Source organism: Pteropus alecto, unplaced genomic scaffold (genome assembly GCF_000325575.1).
Source record: "Pteropus alecto unplaced genomic scaffold, ASM32557v1 scaffold134, whole genome shotgun sequence".
NCBI lineage: Eukaryota > Metazoa > Chordata > Mammalia > Chiroptera > Pteropodidae > Pteropus > Pteropus alecto.
The window spans coordinates 1,061,876-1,074,329 of NW_006436283.1; the positions used below are offsets into that span (position 1 = coordinate 1,061,876).

The 12,454-nt window shown below is 68.6% G+C and overlaps 1 protein-coding gene across 1 annotated transcript in view; it reads right to left on the minus strand.

Moving 5' to 3' along the window:
- Positions 1–41: 41 nt before the first annotated feature.
- Positions 42–12,454, minus strand: part of BAHCC1 (BAH domain and coiled-coil containing 1) — a gene marked incomplete at its 3' end in the record, with an annotated part of 32,516 nt that continues 20,103 nt past the window's right edge. The window contains exons 11-26 of the mRNA XM_025047100.1: positions 9,401–9,600; positions 9,145–9,281; positions 8,654–8,782; positions 6,654–6,759; positions 5,729–5,999; positions 4,801–4,983; positions 4,424–4,725; positions 4,092–4,199; positions 3,876–4,020; positions 3,655–3,769; positions 3,483–3,558; positions 3,259–3,367; positions 2,652–2,771; positions 2,286–2,462; positions 1,000–2,183; positions 42–356 (exon numbers count right to left, since the gene is read on the minus strand). Coding sequence (XP_024902868.1) covers positions 42–356; positions 1,000–2,183; positions 2,286–2,462; positions 2,652–2,771; positions 3,259–3,367; positions 3,483–3,558; positions 3,655–3,769; positions 3,876–4,020; positions 4,092–4,199; positions 4,424–4,725; positions 4,801–4,983; positions 5,729–5,999; positions 6,654–6,759; positions 8,654–8,782; positions 9,145–9,281; positions 9,401–9,600 — 3,677 coding nt within the window. The remainder of the gene's footprint in view (positions 357–999; positions 2,184–2,285; positions 2,463–2,651; positions 2,772–3,258; positions 3,368–3,482; positions 3,559–3,654; positions 3,770–3,875; positions 4,021–4,091; positions 4,200–4,423; positions 4,726–4,800; positions 4,984–5,728; positions 6,000–6,653; positions 6,760–8,653; positions 8,783–9,144; positions 9,282–9,400; positions 9,601–12,454) is intronic.

Genomic DNA, 12,454 nt, shown 5'->3' on the forward strand with positions numbered 1-12,454 from the left:
GGGGGGTCTTGCGGCGTGGGGGAGGCGGGCCTTCCCAGAGGACTGGTCTCCTTGTTCCGGCTGCTGCCCACCCAGCCCCAGGCCCCACCCCTAGGTCCCCCAGCACCCCGGGCCCCCACCTTCCCGTCGCTCTGCCGCTTCCCCAGCTTGGTCTCCTCGGGGTGGTAGAACCACTTGACCTTCACCACCATGTTGCTGCCCCAGGACTCCCACAGGTTCTCGATGCGGCCGATGTAGGGCAGGTTGGGGCGGCCGGCCGACAGGAAGACGGCGCAGTCGCCCACGCGCAGCGTCTCCTTGCCCCGGACGATGGCCTTGTAGAACAGCTTCCTGGCCTTCCCCTTCATGCCGCGCCTCTGCAGCGGGGACAAGCAGGGCAGAGGCGCGCTGAGGGGGCCCGGGCGGGGCGGTGGGGGAGGTGCGCGAGGGACAATGGCAGAGGACGGTCTTGTGTGCGGATATGTGGGCGGGGGCACCTCGCGGGTAAGACAGGGCAGGTCCAGGGCGGTCGGCCCTGCACAGCGGCCATGACGTCATCGTAAGCGGCTCTAAAGGAGCGTTGGCTTTGAGGGCAGGGAGGCCGGACACCCGTGAGATGTTCACTGCGGTGCACAAGGCCGAAAGCGTGAACCACCACGTGTCCACCGCAGGCCGTCCACGCAGAGACGCGTCTGCGTCCATGGGACCGCTGTGTTGTGCAGCCACGTGGAAAGACACCAGGGTGACCCTCCCGCGTGGCACTGCGAAGCCAGGTGCGGGGGATACACGTGCCGTGGTGCAGTCGCGTCCGTGACCACACCGCACAGGCTAGGACCCGGACGGTGGCCCTGCATCGTTGGATCATGGTGGGCGCCTCGTCCTTCCCTGCAGTTTCCCAGTTTTTTGTGGACATTGAACGGAATAATTCCAAAAGAGAGGGAGGGAGGGAGGGGAGGCGGGAGCAGGGGCCAGCCTCCTGGGGCACTGGGATCCTCGCTTGGCCGCCCGCTGCCCACTCACCTGCGTGGGGCTCCCTGACCACTTCCAGAGCTGCCGGGCGGGCAGGAAGGCAGAGATCTTTGGCCGGTTCTCCACGGACGGCAGCCGCTGCCTCCGCGAAACCTCTTTGGCTTTGTTGAAGCTCAGGGCCTCCTTGCGCTTGAGCTTGGACTTGCCGCCGCTGGGGCCCGAGCCCGCAGCCCCGCCGGCCACAGCGGCCCTGGACAGGAAGCAGCGCTGGGCGTGTGTGTGGGGGCCGCTTCCCTTGGAGCGCAGGGCCTCGGGCTGGGCCAGCAGGGTGGGCACGGGGTGGGTGAGGCAGGTCTGGAGCAGCAGCGCCCGGTCCTCGTCGTCCGAGCTGTAGGTCGAGCCGTCGTCGTCGGAGGAGCAGAGACTGGACGTGGACAAGGAGCCCGAGGAGGAGGAGGTGGACGAGCCGGAGGACGAGGAGGACACAGACAGGCGGGCCAGGAAGCGGGAGGGCACTCCGGGGGCCAGCCCGGGCCCGACCTCCTCCTCGTCTGAGTAGGAGCTGTGGCAGTCACTGTCACAGGGCAGCGGGTACTCAGCCTGGCCCGCAAACTTACGCAGCGCCAGCCCCATGGGCAGTGGGTGGACAGGCGCCCGCCCCTTCCTGTCTTTGCCCATGAGGGCCGGGTGCGCGTAGCTGGGGCTGGGCAGGGGGCGTCCCAGCTTGGGCCCCAGGTCCTTGTCGCCCGCGAGCAGCGCCTTGCAGTTCTTGTTCTTCGGGGAGGTCACTCCCTCGTGGTCCAGCTTGACCAGGAACTCGCCGCCCGCCCGCCGCCGCCCGCCCTTCTCCGCCTCCGCTCGCTCGGCCTTCTTGGCCCGAAGCAGCTTGTGGGCGCCCCCCGGCAGGCCCGGGCTGGCCCCGCCGACGAAGGGCGCGTACGAGCTGGCCAGGCTGCTGAAGGAGTCGGCGCGGAAGCCGTTGCCGAACACGGGCGCGGCCGCGCTGTGCACGGGGAACAGCGCCTCGCGGGCCCGCAGCTTCTTGGTGCTGCCGTTGAGCTGGAAGAGGCTCTGCAGCACGCCGGGCCCCTTGCCGCCTGCCGTCGCCGCCACGGCCTTCCGCTTCGTCTGTGCCACCGCCGACCAGCTCAGCAGCGGGCTGCCCCGGCGGCCCAGGAAGTAGTCTGAGGCCCCCGCGGGGGGCTTGGCACCTGAGGTGAGGAGCTCCGCTTTGCCTGGGGGAGCGGCCAGGTAGAGTCAGAGATGCTACCTGGGCCCCTCGCGGCCCCTCACCCCCAGGGTGCCTCCGCACCCGGTTCTCGAGGTCCCTTGAGTACCGGCTTTGTCTTTGCTGACGGATTTCTTCCCAGGGGTCTTCGAGGCTTCGGGGCTGTCGTGCACTTTGGGGGGCAGGCTGGGGGCGGTGGGCTCACTGGGTGGGGGTGCCTCGCAGGAAGCTTTCTTGGTCCTCCGGCAGCTGCTGGACACCAGCAGGGCCGGCGAGGGCTCTGTGCCTGCAGAGTGGACGAGTGGCCTCAGTGCTGTGCTGCCGGGGTGACCGCCTCCTCCTGCCTTTTCCTGGGGAGCCTGCCTGCACCCAGCAGAGGCCCGCCGGGCTGGGCCTGGGGCTGACGGGCCGGGAGGGGAAGGGGGAGGGGGAGGGGAAGGGGAAGGGCCCAGCCCCCCATCCCACCCCCGCTCACACTGGATCTTGAAGTCCGGAGGCAGCAGCCTGATGTTGGAGACGGCGATGTGGCCAGTGTCCCCATCGTCAAACTCCACCACCACGGAGTCCAGGTCCTCCTCCTCGTCACTGGAGGCGCCTGGGGACGGGGCCCCCCTGAGCCTGCAGCCCTGCACTCAGGGCCCCTCTACCTGACAGGAGGGACTCCCGGGGGGGGTGCCTGACAAATGACACTAGGACGATCTGCTCTGTGATCGTATTCGACCTTGGAGCTGCCACAGCCCCCTCCGCCTCCTGCAGTGCGGCTACAGCCGCAATATTATGGCCATCCATCACCCCCACCCCGGGGCACACACGGGATGCGGGGCCGGCTCCTCCCCACGCACGTGTGCGCAGATGCACATCTGGCTGAGGCCCGCCTGGAGGCCTTGCACCCGTCCCCCCTCCCCGCCTGTCAGAGCCCAGGGGCCCCACATCCCCTGCCTGGGGGAAGCGGGGGGACAGGATTCACCCCAGGGGAGCTGGTGCCCATGTGACCAGCTCATGACCTCCAGGACCAGGGCTGTGCCCCCTCCCCTGAGGGCAAGGGCTGGCCAGCCCCACTGGGGGCCTTGGGCATGGCTCACCTCTGACCACGTTCCCTGGATACAGGCAACGAGACTTCTGGCTCCAGTAGGCACAGACCCTTGTGCCAGGTGGCAGGTACCGGCTGGACTGCGGCTGAACGTCAAGCACCTGTGGGAACAGCCAGGGTGGGAGCATGAGCGGGCAGGGCGGGGGGGCACCCAGGAGGAACGGGGTGCAGCCAGGCCCACCTCCCCGGGGCTGAGGGCCAGGCACTGTCCCTCACCGCCTCCTGTAGCAGCTGCTCCAGTGAGTAGACCCTCTGCCGGTTGCCTCTCTCGCCCTGGATGACGATGCTGTAGCTGAGGGGCACAGGGGATGGGGGCGTGAGACCAGCCTGTGGCCCACAGCCACAGCCCACCATGGCGTGTCCCTCCTTGCCCGCAGCCTGGCCTCACATGTCGGGGGGCTGCAGGGTCCTGACGCTGCCCGCATACAGCAGACTGTCCTCCTTGGGGATGAGCACGGGCAGCCCGTCCTGCAGGTCCTCCTTGTGGATGGTGCACGAGCGCGCTGGGGGACAGGGCAGTCAGCAGCAGCCCACCCCACTGCTCCCCAGGTGCCTGTCCCGCCCCCGCTCTCCCCCCTCCCCAGGCGCCCGGCCCCACCCACTGCTCACCCAGAGGAGCGCTCTGCTCAGCGCTCAGGGGACCGCCAGCCTCCTCCCCCTCCTCGTCCTCGGAGAAGCTGCTGCTGTCATCAAACTCAAAGTCGTCCTCCACGGCGAAGCTCTCCAACAGCCGGCTCACCGCCCGGCCCTTGCCCTGGGGGGCCAGAGGGTCAGCTCCCTGGGGAGGCGGGGGGCTCCAGGGGCGGGGTGGGGTGGGGATGCTACCTGCTTGCCGGCGGCCTTGCTTGTCATCCTGCCCGCCTTCCTGCCCTTCCCCAGGATGGCCTTGGCGTTGCGGGGTGACAGGGCAATGGACAGGGCCCCGTTCTTCCGCTGTGGGTGGTGGAAAGGGACAGTAGCGAGGGTGGCACCGGCCTCCCCACCCGCGGCAGCCCAGGGCGACTAGGGCTGACCCGGGCACCGGGAAGCAGTGAGGGCCCCGGAGGCCTGTCTCGGTGGCACCCACTGCACTGGGCCCAGGACTCCTGGGTGCCCACTGGCCCTGGGCGACTGAGGACCCCGAAGTGCCCGCTGCTGGAGGGGCCGCTGGCTCTCACCCGCAGTCCTGGCTGCAGCATCGTGCTCTTGCGTGTGGCTCTCTTGAGGCGCTCGCTGGCCAGTCTGCTGCCCTCCTCCCGGCAGGCGAAGGCCCGGGTGGGGCTGAAGAGGGCGTCCCTGCCCGGGGTGGCCCCTGGCTCCGCCCGAAGGCCGCCTTTGGCCTTGCCCTTGGCCTTCTTCTTGCCTGGAGCTCCGGGGGGCCTGCGCCCCGGGGCCTGCTCCAGCTTGGTGCTCCCCTTGGCCTTCACCGTCCGCCTTTTGATCTTGACCTCGCTCTCTGGGCTGGACAGGCGGCAGGCCCCTGTGGGGGGGAGCGGCGGCCGTTGCAGGGGTCCTGGCCGCCGAGCTGCTGCAGCCGCCCCTGCCGCCCGCGTACCTAGCAAGCTCTGCCGCTCCTTCTTCTTCTTGGCCTTCTGGTTGGCCTCCATCTTGACCACGGAAGAGGGTGAGGGCCCCAGCACGGCCACGCCGGCCCCAGCGTGCAGTGCCAGCCCAGGCTCCTTAGGGGTTGCCTCTGTCCCCAAGGGACCCTCGCAGTTCTCGCTGTCATAGCCGCTGCCTGGGGAGGGAGGGAGCCAGATGACCGGGCGTCACAGCAGCGCCATTTGGAGTGAGGTCAGAGAAGCTGATCATTCGAGTGTGTGTGGCTATGTTGGGGGGCTGTGAGTGGAGCCCCGTCACTGTCCTCCCCAGGCTGCTTTGGGGACCAGGCACCTGGGCCAGATGTCCAGGTGAGGGTGTCTGCCCGGGGACTGGGAGCGGTGAGCCTGTCTGACCTCCCCTTCCCGCCCTGCTTCCCTTTCCTATGCCCTGGGCAGGGAGCCCCTCCCCAGGGCGGCCCCCTCCCCCTCCGGCCCTGCAGGGTCCCCCCTGCTTCCCGCTTGCTTCGCCTTCTCCCTCGGTTCCTGCTCAGACGAGACCTGGGGGAGGGGGCCAGGGCCGGTGGGAGGAAGCGTCTATTTGTCCAGGCTCCCATTTCTGGATGTGTTTGCTGGGGGCCAGATAACCCCTGCGGGTCAGCCTGGCCGGACGTTGCAGGAAGGGAGGCTGAAGCAGGCAAAAGGGCTATTTTTAGCCCCCTTTCCCGGACGTGTCCAGCAGGCCCCTCTTTCCTCCCCTTGGCCCTGCGTGGGGGTGGGGCACAGGAGCAGCTGGGCTCTGCCAGGAGTGGGGTCTCCTTCTCCAGCCTGCACCAGCCAGAGGGCCTCCCTGGTGGCCGTCCCAGCCCCTGCCTGCCCTCTCCCCCGGCCCCCAGTGACCGTGGCCCGGAGGTCCTGACCGTGGTGCTCAGACCACCGACTTGCCTGCCTCGTGTGCTGCGGCCGTGGCCGGCTGAGCCGGGAACGTGGGCGCCTCCCTGCCGCCGCCTCCGCCGTCGGGCTGTGGGTGCCCGGCCGCGCCAGACGCCTTGGTGCTCTTGGCTCGGGACAGCTTCTTCCGGACACGCCCCCCCGGGAACGGGCTGAGGCCGGCGGGCAGCCCCTTGCTCTTACCCTTTGGCTTCAGCTGGGCCACCTTGTGGGCCACTGGGGACGCCAGCTCACTCTGGCCCCGGCTCTTCTTGCACCGAACCTTCTGCGAACAGCAGGCAGCAGCTGCACTCACTGGGCCCCACCCAAGGCCTGAACGGGGCACTTGCCCCGGCCTTGCCCTCCCGAGGGGCCGTCCCCCACCCCCCAGACTGCCCATCCTACTCAGGCCGGGGACAGGGAGGCCACCCCCTCCTCTGGGAGGGATGGGCAAAGTGACAATGCTCAGACCCACCTCGCACCTGTCCCTCCCGGGGCCCTGGAAGAGTGGGCGGGAGGTGCCTGTGGCCCGAGGAGGAAGAGGATGCTGGCTCCTGTGGAGGGGCCATCCAGGGGAGGGGCCGATGCCCTCACCTGCCACCCCCACACCAGGCGTGCAGCCAACACGGTGGCCGCGTGGGCTCTCACCCCTGCAAGTCTTTCTGTGATCACCGTACCCCTGCATTCCTCTCCCGCTGGACCCCAGCCAGCCGAGTCACCCTGCAGGTCTCGGGGGGGACCTGATGCTGGCCTAGCCCTGCTCTGCTCATCTGGACACTGGGACCCCAGCTGGGCACTGGCTTAGGGCCGGCTTGCCACCTGCGGCCAGTCGCCTGCCCCCTGCACCGAGTAGAGGAGGGGCTGGCAGGGACTCACTGCAGAGCCACCTGCACCGAGCGGGGGTGGGGGGCGGGCGGGGTGGGGGCCGGCGGGGACTCACCGCGGAGCCCACGTGGACTCCCTTCTCTAGCCGGCTCCGCTTCTTCGCGGGCGCCTCGCCGCCCCGCAGCTCGGCGCACAGCAGGCTCAGGCTGGACCGCACCGCCCTGGGGACACAGGTGGGAGGTGGGCACAGGCCAGATGCAGGTACAGCTGGGCCCCTGGGCCTCGACCCCCTGACAGTCCCTGTGGTGCAGCCGTGAGTCTGGTAGGCCACCTTGCCCCGTCTCTCCTGGCCGAGGCTCCTGGGGCACACAGGGCGGCTGGGAGATGGGAGCAGGGTCCCCGGGCACCCACCTTCCAGCCAGCTCCCTGCCCACTGGCTAGGGAGGGGCAGCCCAGGGCTCAGGGGCCAGGGCTCTGCAACCAGCTGGGCCACTGTGTGACCGGGGCCATGGCCTTGGTGTTCCCAGCAGGAAAGTAGGTACCATGACCATTGTGCCCCTCGGCAAGGCCGAGTAAGGCCCGCGGTGAGTGCTGGAAATGGGGTCCTCTCTCAGCATCTCCACTACACCCCGAAGGATGGGGACAGTGGACAGAGAAACTCGTGCCCAGGCTGTGCCTCCTAGCCCCCAGGGACTCCCACTGCTGGGCCCAGGCCCCTGAGCTTCATCCTCTGCCCTCAACTGTGGGTCCTGAGGGAAGGGACCCTGTACCCCACTGCCCAACACCCAGATGATGCCCCACAGGTATGAGGCTGGGAGCTTGGCTGCCTGTCGTTCGCCAGGCGGGGGCTGGGCCACTCACCTGCCCCCTCCCCCACCCACATGGAATGAGTCAACAGATGGAGGCCGAGGGCCCTGGCCTGGCCTTGGCCTTGTGTGGCCTGTCGCCACCTTTTACTTTCCTGCCCAGAGAGTAGGGTGGGCAAGAAGCCGGCCTGCAGCCATGCTTGGCCCCTGGACCCCAGCCCTCCCACTTCCTGCTTGGGCCTAACTGCCACAGCCCCTGCAGGGCAGGGCCCCACACTGGGCGGAGAGGGGGCGGGAGGGAGTCCCACTTCTTGGGGAAGAAGGGCCTGGACTTGGTTTTCTTGCCTGTCCTGAGGCCACAGCCTTCCAGCCAGGGCCCGGCTCCTTGGGTTAGGTGGCCCCAGTGCAAGAGGCAGGACCAGGCTCCCTTGCCAGGACACCCCGACAGGGCCAAACCCTGGCCTCGGCGGGCCCCACCCTGGCCAGCGGCTCCTGCGCATTGGCTGGTCCTCAAAGGAAGACCCCGGGGCCCCCCGCTGGGTGACACCTGGGCAGGGTGGAGGGACAGCTAGGGGCGGCCCCCCAGCCATATGGCATGTCTCCTCCACGGGCTGCAGCGGCGGCCGACGCGAGCTCTCCCTCCCCGTAACCTTCTCTGCATTCGCTAATGTTTTGTGACATAAAGCCCTGAGATTAATTTTTTGCCTCTGTCTTAATTGAAGGAACCATTTAGTGCCGATTTAACTATTATTACCAAATCATCAGATTGATGCAGTGCGCACAGGCGTGCGCCAATCGCGTTTGGAGGAGCTCGCAGGATTTATGCAAATGGGCCTGCCGGGAGAGGCAATTTGTAGCCGGGAAGGACAATTATACCAGGCCCGGGAGTGCGCCAACGACTGCAGCGGGCGCGTAATGGATAATAACATCGCGCGGCAGCCGTGAGCAGCACCGCAGCGTGACCAACGGCTTCATACACTGCAGATAAAGAGGCTTTTACGCAACGCTGCCTTGCGCTCGAGGGGGCCAACAGGGGCGCCGGTGGGGGGTGCACGGCCAGGTGTGCGAAGCTGGTGTGGCCGTGCTCCAGGTCCAGGGGCGCCAAAGGGGAGGAGCCCAGGGTGGGCCGGGGGCTGACTACGGGCGGAGGGAGGGGCCTCTGCGCTGGACACGCCCCAGGGCCGAGTTCTGGGGGGTGGGGGACAGTGCTGGGTCAGCAGGAGGAGCAGGGAGGGGGCCAGACAGCCCAGCCGCCGCCGTGTGCCGCCGGCCTGAGGCCCCACGTGGTGGCCCCGCACCCAGGACTCACTTGACTTTCTTGCCGTCGGCCCTGGGGAGCGGGCCCCCCGGACGCAGGGCGGGCAGCAAGCCCGAGTGCTTGCGCTTCCTCGGCCGGCCGGGACCGCGCCTCGCTGGGCTCCTCGAGCTCTCATCTCTCCTGGCGCCGAAGGAGGGGGGGTCAGGGGCTTCCGCCCCGGCTCCCGGGCCCAGGGGGGGACAGGGCCTCTCGAGTCTTGGCCCGGGGAGCCTGTCCCCGCCGCACCACCCCCCGTTCCAGTCGTCTCGCGCTCTGCCCTGGCCCCCAGCCCCCTCTCAGGCTCGACCCCGCTCCCACCGCTGCCCCAGGACGGGCTCTGCGGAAGCTTCTCCCATGGACCCCGCTCCCTCTCCGCTCGGTTTCTCTCTGGGCCAACGCCTCCTAGAGCCCAGCTCGGCCAGGCACCCCTACACGGAGGGCACCCCCACTGCGGGCCGGCCCCTCCCGGCCCCTGCCCGCCGCCCCGGGCGCCCCCGGCGTACTCGTGGTCGTGCCTGCGCTGCAGGCGGGCCAGCTCCCGCTGCTTCTCCTTGTAGCGCCGCTGCAGCTCCGCCAGCTGCACACGCATCTCGACCTCCTGCGTGTCCAACCGGTCGATGGCGGCTTTCAGTGGGCATACCTGGCAGGCGGGGGCACCAGGGTCTGTGAGCCGGCCGGGCCCCCACCACGGGGCATGTGGGCAGCCCGCCTGGACGCTCATGATGCTGGGCAGTGGGGTGACCAGGGCCCTCCACTCACAGGCTTGGTCTTAGGGGTCCAGGTGTCCTTGCGCTGCAGGATCTGCATTCTGGGGGTGAGCGCGGGAACCTTGCAGGGGTCGGCAGCAGGGGGCTGGGCTGGGCAGGCAGAGCTGTCTAGGTCGGCGGCCTCCACCAGGGACCAGGCGGAGGCCAGCGTGGCCAGGCGCTGCAGGTTGAAGGCTAGCACATCCTCCTCCTCTGTAGGGGACACAAGGGTCAGTGTATGCACATAGGTGGCAGGCACACACTGCCCCTCAGAGACCCTCGATGTCAACCTGCATCTCAGCATGGCCCAGACCGAGGCTGCCTGGCTCCCTGAGACGTGAGGACCAAGGATGAGGGGCGGGGTGGGGGGAAGTCCCCCTTGGCACTGTGGGCCAGGCCGGAGGGGTGGCACAGCCCTGGTGCAGGACCCGCCGTTTATGAAAGCCACGTACCTGTCACGCTTCTAACAGAAACTGCCCGTGCGTTCTTGCCCAGTCCTGGGATTGTGAAAACCCGGCTGCGTTAGCCCAGTGGGGTGGGGAAGGGTGGCCTAGAGCAAGGTCAGAGCCAGGCCAATGTTCACGCAGAGAGGAGGCCTGGAGTGGAGACTCAGGACCCAAGGGCGACCTCCAGGAGGGGCTGGGGGCAGCGGTGGGGGAGAGGGCAGGCCCCGGCAGGCCTCCCTGAAGAGGAGGTACAGCCAAGGAAGGGCCCTGTGGGGTCAGACGGGGAGCCTGGGGCTGGAGGTGTCAAGGGGCAGCCGTGGTACTCAGGACATACAGCTGGCTCTGCCCTCCGAGAGGGCCTGGGGACAGCGACACCCCAGCAGCAGCGGGCGCACCTGACACCCCTGGTTCTAACACAGGAAAGGAACCAGGCTCCTGGGGGAAACGGCTGACTCCAGGAGCCGGGGAGGTGTGGGCAGCCGGGCAGTTACACAGGAAGTGCTCCGAGAGGGACGAGGCCACGTCGGTGCGTCCGGCCCGCGAAAGGGTCGAGTCTGACCCTTCGATCGTCAGATCAAACAGTGGCAGTGACATTACAGTGGATGAAGAGAACAAGGGGCCGCAAGCCGCAATGACATAAAGGAGCGACTGGGTGGGGCGTTCAAAGGGGCACGTGACGGCGCACTTTCTCAAAGTACCTCCCCTCACGATGCGCATCAACCCCAAAGGCGAGGGGCCCGGCCACCACCGTGATGGCGCCCTCAGCAATGCACTGAGCCGGAAGCTCAAACCTCGGGACGGCAGTTCTGGGCCGAGGCCACAGGACGCTCAGCCCAGAGATGGGGTCCCAGGCACCCTGGGCTGGGGGAGAGGCTGCAAGCCCCATTTCAGTGAACGGGTCCGCAGGCCTCCCTCCTCTCGGGGTCCTTGCCACCCAGGGGAGCCCCTCTGTGCCTCCCTTCCCCTCACTCAGTCGTCAGACCGAGCCTGTCGAGACCCCGCAGTCCCCAGGATGAGTCTGGGGAGGGCGTCTGCTCTGGGCCCCAAGTAATAGCCGTATGGCTCTGTGGTCCCCAGGGCTGTGGGGAGAGACGGTAATGGCCACACCCCAGGCCTGGCAGGGCTCCTGTGCCTGGAAAGGCGCAGGCGTAACCCAGGCAGGTTGCAGGTCCACCGACACAGACTACCACGGAGGTCGGGCAGGGCAGAGGAGCGGCCGGGGGATTCGGCCGTGAGGCAGTTCGAAGGAGGAGTCTGGGAGCAGGGGCAACCCATCCCGCGGAGCGGCCTGGACTGGAGCCCAGGCGGCACGAGCCAAGCCGCTCCCGGCCGAGGCCCGCTGGTGGGGACAGTGAAGGCTCTGGATGGCCGGCCAGTCGGGGAGGGTGGGGCCGGCCGCCGCTGGGAGGAAACAGCCTGGGCTATGGCGGCCACCCACCTTCCTGGACCTGGTCGCCTCCTTCCCCCCACCTCCCAGGGCCCCCAGCTGGACCTCAGCCCACTGCTCTGCCTGCCTGGAAGGACTTCGGGGAGTCCTCTGGAGGGAGGAGGGGGTGGGAGGCCCCGCTGGCCCCTGGGTCTGCACACCCCTCCCTGCGCCCCTCGTCCGGCTCAGCCCCCGCCCGGGCTCCTGTTCTCCCCGAGTCCTGCTCCTCACTGGGAGGAGGCTCATCACCTGTTCGATTTCAGGCCAAGTGGCCACTGCACTTACGGGGAGCAGCTGTGCAGACTGGCCACTTAACTAGGACAGAGGGAGGGCGGGGGCCTAGGGGTCCGGGGTCGAGGCCCCGTGGTGGCAGCTCACTTGGTCCACACACTGTGGTGACTGCAGCGCCCGGCCCAGATCGGCAGCTGCCCCGCCCACACTGGGACACGTGGTCTACACGTGAGCATTCATTCAAAGACCGGGCGCCCGTCCAGCAGGCATTCACACGCAGACCGGGTGGCCACACACGGCGTCCAGCATTTGTTTGGCACACCCTCCCGCCGGCCACACTCACACGCTGGGTCCCGGCAGCCGGAGCCCCGTCCGGGCACCCTGCCTCAGCCTACAGACCCAAACCCCAAGCGAGGCCCTCTGAGGGTCCCGTGGGGAGCCCGCCTGGAGGGGGCTCCGCTCATCCCCTCAGCACAGCGGTGGCCTGTCCAGGAACAGAAGAGGTGTGACGGACGGGGGCCTGTGAGGGAATTACCTTGACGAGATTGATCACTTTACCTCCACACAGCCCAGAAGGCGCTGGTGGCTGGCGGAGGACACTGCGCTTTGGGAAACCGAGCCAAGAGCTTTGCTGGGCTCTTTCTATAAATGTCAGTGCGATGTGATGCCTGGCTGGCCCCGCCCCCCCGACAGGGCACCCTCTAAGGTGGGGGGGGCAGTACACCTGGTGGAGCACCTGGGCCATGCAGGCGTGTGGAGGGCCCCTGGCCCTCGGGGCAGGGCCGGCACCCCACCTGTACCCCGCGGCCTCGGGGGTGCCTGGAGCCAGGGGCATCTCATACCGCAGGTGCCACCGCGCTCCAGCTCCAAGCCTGGTGAGGCCACAGAGAGCCTCTCCTGGGCCCGGGGGGTGAGAACGAGGTGTCCTGAGCTGGACCCGTGCAGGCCCTGAGCCGGGGGCCCT